Below are 5,716 nucleotides of genomic sequence, written 5' to 3' on the forward strand. Positions count from 1 at the left end.
TTACATTCCTCCGTGCCGATTACACGGCATCCCTATGGGAGAGAAGCTTTGTTGTGTATTGGCCCTAAAGTCGTCCTACTTACGTGCCCTCTGCTGGAGTTTTGCTGTAGTTCATCTCCCCTCTTGCTCTTCCCCTCCCGTGATCACCTACAAGCGCGGGCTTGCCCGCGTCTCGCGTCATAGCGTTGAGTATTTTCGGCCACGAAGGTCGTCCATTTTTGTTATTACGAATAAACCAAATAAGTTAAACCGAATTTTAATTATAACTTGGCGTAAATTAAAGAAAAAGAATATTAAATTAGGCAGCAATTGCTACGGATTATTATAAACGGGACGAATACCTAGATAAGCAGTATGTCGGATCATACAGAGGAACAGCTAAAAAGCGGCGACAGTAATGGCGGTCATACGCCGAAACGACATCGGGAGAGGGAAGTCAATAGTAGTAGTAGTGACTTAGGGCGTTCAAGAGCGCCTACTCTTCCTCCTCTTCCTCCTCGCAAGCGTCGTCGTTTCTCGTACACAAGCAGAGAGATAAGGGCGCTACATGAAAAGGTAGAGTTGCTTTCCGATCTTTTGTTGCAGAGACCACACGCACCTGAGCCTCCAGTCGTGAGCGTGACTGCGACAGACCCACAGACAAGCGTCCTGAACTTAGGACAATGCAAGACCGAGGTCGATGCGAAGAAGCTGGTACAACAGGCGGATCCCGAGAGCCTGAAAACTCTGTGCGATCTTCAAAGATTTGGTCTTCCAGATTGGAAGGAAATCAGGTATTCTAACACTTTAAAAGAGTTCTTAGCGTCTCCAGGATTTTCAGAACTAAAGGTGAACGAGGAGCTCTGTTACTTGGATAGGGCCAAAGATCCAGTGCTCTCAACGGAGCGGGTCCTGGCAGGCCTGTCAAATGCGGTTTTAACGCAGAGCAGCATTTTACAGAGCACACTGCAAGGTATTGTAGAATGGTCTCACTCGATTTAGGGAGGAGTGAGCCCAGAATTATTGTTAAGCATGTTTTCCTTGAATTTCGGGCCAGAATCCGAGATGTTTAAGAATTCCCAGAAGATGTTACAGATCATTTGCGGTAAGAGAGCTTCGTGCATCGAGGCAAGACGCGAGAGGATATTGACAGAGGCACCTAATAAGCAAGTGCAGGGGGCCTTACGCAGAATTTCGCCTAGCTCGGAACACCTCTTTGGCAAGGAGAACTCAGCAAAACTCAGGAGCAAAGCTCAGGAGTGCCAAGGAAAGACTCAGCAAAACCTAGACAGTCCGGGTCATTTCGAAAAAAATTCGAAAAATGACTATATGGCAGCACCCAGATTCACAGGAGGTCAGCTGGCCAGATTCGTCGCAGTATGGAGAAGCCTAGGAGCTCCTCAGGTACTTCTAGACATAATATCAAATTTCCACATTCCATTTATAGGGAAACCGCCTCTATCGACCAACTGGTGAGAGCCATAATACAAGACAGAGTGCTCGACACAGATGGCGGAACAAATCGAGACCCTGGCGGGCCAAGGCGTCTTAGAAAGAGTTTCGGAACCAGGACCGAGCTTTGTCTCAAAGATGTTTCTGGTAAATAAGAGCGACGGCGGCTGGCGGCCGATCTTCGATTTGAGAAACCTGAACAGGTATGTAGAGACAAGAGAGTTTCATCTAATTTCGCACGCAAAAGTTCCAGATTTTATACAGCCCGGAGACTGGCTAATCCGAGTCGACATGTCTCAGGCGTATTTCCACATCCGAGTGGCGAGTTCTCACAGGTGCTTCTTACGCCTGCTCTTCAGAGGAGAACTTTGGCAGATGACGAGCTTGCCCTTTGGTCTCTCAGCTGCGCCTCAGGCCTTCTCAACCGTAACGAACTGGGTAGCAGAAACCCTTCGTTCACGAGGCCTGAGAGTTCTGGTCTACCTAGACGACTTTCTAGTAGCATGCCAGAACAAGAACGAGTTGGTTGCCCAGGTATCCATGATGGTAGAGCTGCTGGAATCCCTGGGCTGGCAGATAAACCGGAGCAAGAGCATCCTAAGACCTTGCCAGGACTTAGAGTTTCTCGGCATAAGATGGAATGTCGAGAGGGAAAAGATGAGTCTGCCAGAAAAGAAGGTCGCAAAGATTATAAAGCTGACGACGGACATAGAAAGAGCTCAAAGTTGTACCTTGAAGGAGGCCCAGTGCCTCCTGGGACACTTAAACTTTGCGAACTTCGTTGTTCCGAGAGGACAGCTCCATTGCCGCTACCTCCAACGATTCTTGATGGGATTCAATCAGAGCCGACCTCGCGAGAGACGGCAGATAAGCTCCCAGATCCAGGACGAACTCGCTTGGTGGGCGAAGGCCGCGAGTCTAACATCTCCGCTCCACAAGAGCGAGGTGACACATTTTCTGGTTACAGATGCATCCGACCTGGGCTGGGGAGCCCAGCTGAACGGAGTACTGATGTTGGGAAATTGGTCAAAAACCCAGAGGAAGTGGCACTCCAACAAGAAGGAGATGCTAGCGGTATACCAGGCGCTGGCCCAGCAGGGTCAATGCCTGAAAGGAGTCCACATCCTCCTGCAGTCGGACAATCGCACGGTGGTTTCCTACATCCGAAAGGAGGGGGGAACAAGGTCATTGGAGCTATACAGCTTCACGTACCAGCTCCTCACCCTGGTCGACGAGCTCCAGATAGTGCTGTCAGCGTATTACCTTCCAGGAAGATACAACGGCACCGCAGACCGACTCTCGAGAAAAAGGGCGTTACCCGAGTGGCACCTCCTACCAGAGGCTACCGAGGAGATCTTCAGACAATGGGGAACACCAGAAATAGATCTATTCGCCTCGGCCGAGTCCGCAGTGGTCAAAACTTACGTATCGCTAGACTGCAGAGATCGATCGACAGCATTTACAGATGCCTTCAGTCAGGCATGGGACTTCAACCTCGCTTGGCTGTTTCCTCCGCCCAGCTTAATTCCACGGGTACTAGCGCACCTGAACAAGTGCCAGGGCCAGTTCCTACTAGTAGCTCCCAGGTGGGAGAGGACTTTCTGGCTACCGGATCTAGCCAACAGGAGTGTAGAACCTCCTATGACGATCAGGAATCTAGAGAGGGTACTGATAGACCTGACAACAGGCAACCCACCTCCACAGGTAGAGCAGCTTACTCTGCAGGTGTGGAGGATTGGGTGTGGAAGTCAGCTACCAAGGACTGGAAGCCCCAGGAAAGAGAGTTGATTAAATCTAGCTGGAGAACTTCGACAGTGTCGACATACAGAGCACCACTCAACAGATGGATCACCTGGTGCCAGAAGAACAACCTAGACCCTGGTTCTCCGAGAGGATCGGACCTAGCGAGATTTCTTGCAAGTCTCCACTTAGAGGAGGGTCTAGCGTACAGTACGATCCTAGTACACAAATCGGCAATTGCGACATTTTGCTCAGGAGGGCAGAGCATGGACCTCTCATCAGATTTCCTGGTTTGCCAGGCTTTGAAGGCCATCTTCACTGCTAGACCTAGGGAAATAAAGGCGTCAGTATGGGACACCGGACTCCTGTTCAAGTGGTTAACCGCCAAAATTCCAGGGTTAACCCTGTTTGAGGTAGCACGAAGAACAGCGACCATATTATTGTTGGCTTCAGGTCGCCGCATCCATGATTTGACTCTATTAAGAGTTTCGAAGGAGCACGTGACTAACCTGGGAGAAGAAATCACCCTGTGGCCCGCCTTTGTGTCGAAAACGGACAGGGCGAGCTTTAGGCAATCTGGTTGGAGGCTATCCAAGAATAGTAACATTAGGATTTGCCCAGTAACGTGGACCAGAGCCTGGATAAAGCTGTCCGAAAAGAGACATGAGGGTAGTAACCTGGAGGAACTTTTCATAACATTAACGGGGCCAGTCAGGGCGGCCTCGCAGACTGTAATATCGGGCTGGATCCGCTCGGTGTTGAAGGACGCAGGCATCGATGCGTCACCAGGTAGCATCCGAGCTGCAGCTGCATCCAGAGGGTGGATAGATGATATGCCGGTGCAGGAGATATTAGACAGAGGCAACTGGAAGTGTTCGGAAACATTCGCAAGGCACTATTGCAGGCAGGTTACCAGGGAGGAAGAAGCACCAGCGATCTCACTGGCGAGCAATTTCAAGCCTACTTAGGCGAGTAGAGAAAAAGAGAGTGCGAAGCGGAACTGATCTCTGGTATTGAAACTTATCTAAACTTTATTATTTTTGTTATTAATTCATAACTTAGATTTAGGAAACATTAACCTAAAAGGAAATATACTATTAAACATTATAACCTTATTGTAGAGTGAGACTCTAATAAACTAGCACACAACGAATTCCCTGGCTCTTCCTTAAAGCCTAGACCATTAGCTAGAAATAAGTAACTATAATTAAGTTAATTTCAGCATCACATAGCATTGAGGTGATCACCAGCAGAAAACAAACAGGTCTCTCACCTGTTTGTTTTCTGTCATATTAAAGCAAATTTTTTTTAAGGGAGTTGGGAAAGAACGGATAGGGGAAAGGGGGGGGAACCTACTCAGTGGGAATTTTTCCGTAATTGAAAAAATAATCAGACAGCCCAGACTGGGAATCGAACCCAGATCTCTCGGTTACGCGCCAAGGGCTCTACCAGTTAAGCTATCCGAGACAAGTACTGACTACTTTATTCAGTCACGTATATAAGACCCACCGAGCAAACAACGCCACCGTCCATCTTACGGTAAAGAGCCATATTAAAGCAAATTTTTTTTTTACCTAACTTTTGTAAAACTTATTATGAAATAACATAGGTTGACTTACTTATAAATTTCTCAGCATTAAAAGGATGTTTATTTATCCTGAAAAAATTTGGGGTACTCAATGACGCGCGCCAAGTACGATATAATTTTTTTTTTATTTTTTAATTTTCAACAAATTTGTTTTCAATTTTTTCAACATTATGACGGTTTCTTGGTATTTTTTTGTATTTCACATCTTTTTGTAGAGAGTGAAAATTATTAAAACGAGCCTAATTTTTTTTGTAAAGTGCAAATGTTATTGAGATGAGTTTTATGAACGTGGACTTGGCGCAATTTTTTACAGTGAAACTGTTTTTGTTCGGTTTACTATCTTGAGTACATTTATAAATCTAAATAATCATATCCTACTAGCATACTTATACTTAAATACATACATACAATATAATCTACCAAATTTCATCACAGTTTTATGTCTTTACTCAATTTTATTACTTGTAACCTTAATAACCTTCTTATAGATATGCCAGCTTTAACTTATTAGTATGTACGACCTTTGTACGAGAAGCAGTTATTTGAATTGATACATTTCCGTTATTAAAAACTTCTAAAATTTTATACGGACCAGTATAATTAGGATCAAGTTTATTTGTTTTCGCATCATTCACTAAAAATACCCAGTCTCCTTCAGAAAATTCCTTAGGATTTACTCGGCGATCATAATATTCTTTTGATTTTAATTTGGCTTTATCTAAGTTCATAGCTGCTTTTGACTGAGTCTCTCTCAATTTTAATACTAAATCTCCTAAATAATCAACATACGTCGTAACATTACTGTCTCGAGTAAAACTAGATGGAAATTTTGCAATTCCTCCAAATATCAGTTCATGAGGGGTAAAACCTGTGCCTTCATGAATGGATGTATTGTAAGAGAACATTGCATACTTCAACCAAGTATCCCAATCGCGGTTTTGATCAATAAAGTTTCTT

The 5,716-nt window shown here is 45.4% G+C and overlaps 1 protein-coding gene across 1 annotated transcript; it reads left to right on the forward strand.

The window, feature by feature from the left end:
- The first annotated feature begins 95 nt into the window (after positions 1 to 95).
- Positions 96 to 1,169, forward strand: LOC123268145. The gene is made up of 2 exons (XM_044733025.1): positions 96 to 952; positions 1,066 to 1,169. Exons 1-2 carry the CDS (start codon positions 355 to 357, stop codon positions 1,086 to 1,088), a joined length of 621 nt encoding a protein of 206 aa, XP_044588960.1. The 5' UTR covers positions 96 to 354; the 3' UTR covers positions 1,089 to 1,169.
- Positions 1,170 to 5,716: the final 4,547 nt, after the last annotated feature.

The sequence above is a fragment of the Cotesia glomerata genome, linkage group LG1 (genome assembly GCF_020080835.1).
Source record: "Cotesia glomerata isolate CgM1 linkage group LG1, MPM_Cglom_v2.3, whole genome shotgun sequence".
NCBI lineage: Eukaryota > Metazoa > Arthropoda > Insecta > Hymenoptera > Braconidae > Cotesia > Cotesia glomerata.

Coding starts and splice junctions, on each gene's coding strand:
- LOC123268145 (XM_044733025.1), top strand. CDS start 355: ATGTCGGATCATACAGAGGAACAGCTAAAAAGCGGCGACAGTAATGGC. Junction 953..1,065: donor TTTACAGAGCACACTGCAAG/GTATTGTAGAAT, acceptor AATTCCCAGAAG/ATGTTACAGATCATTTGCGG.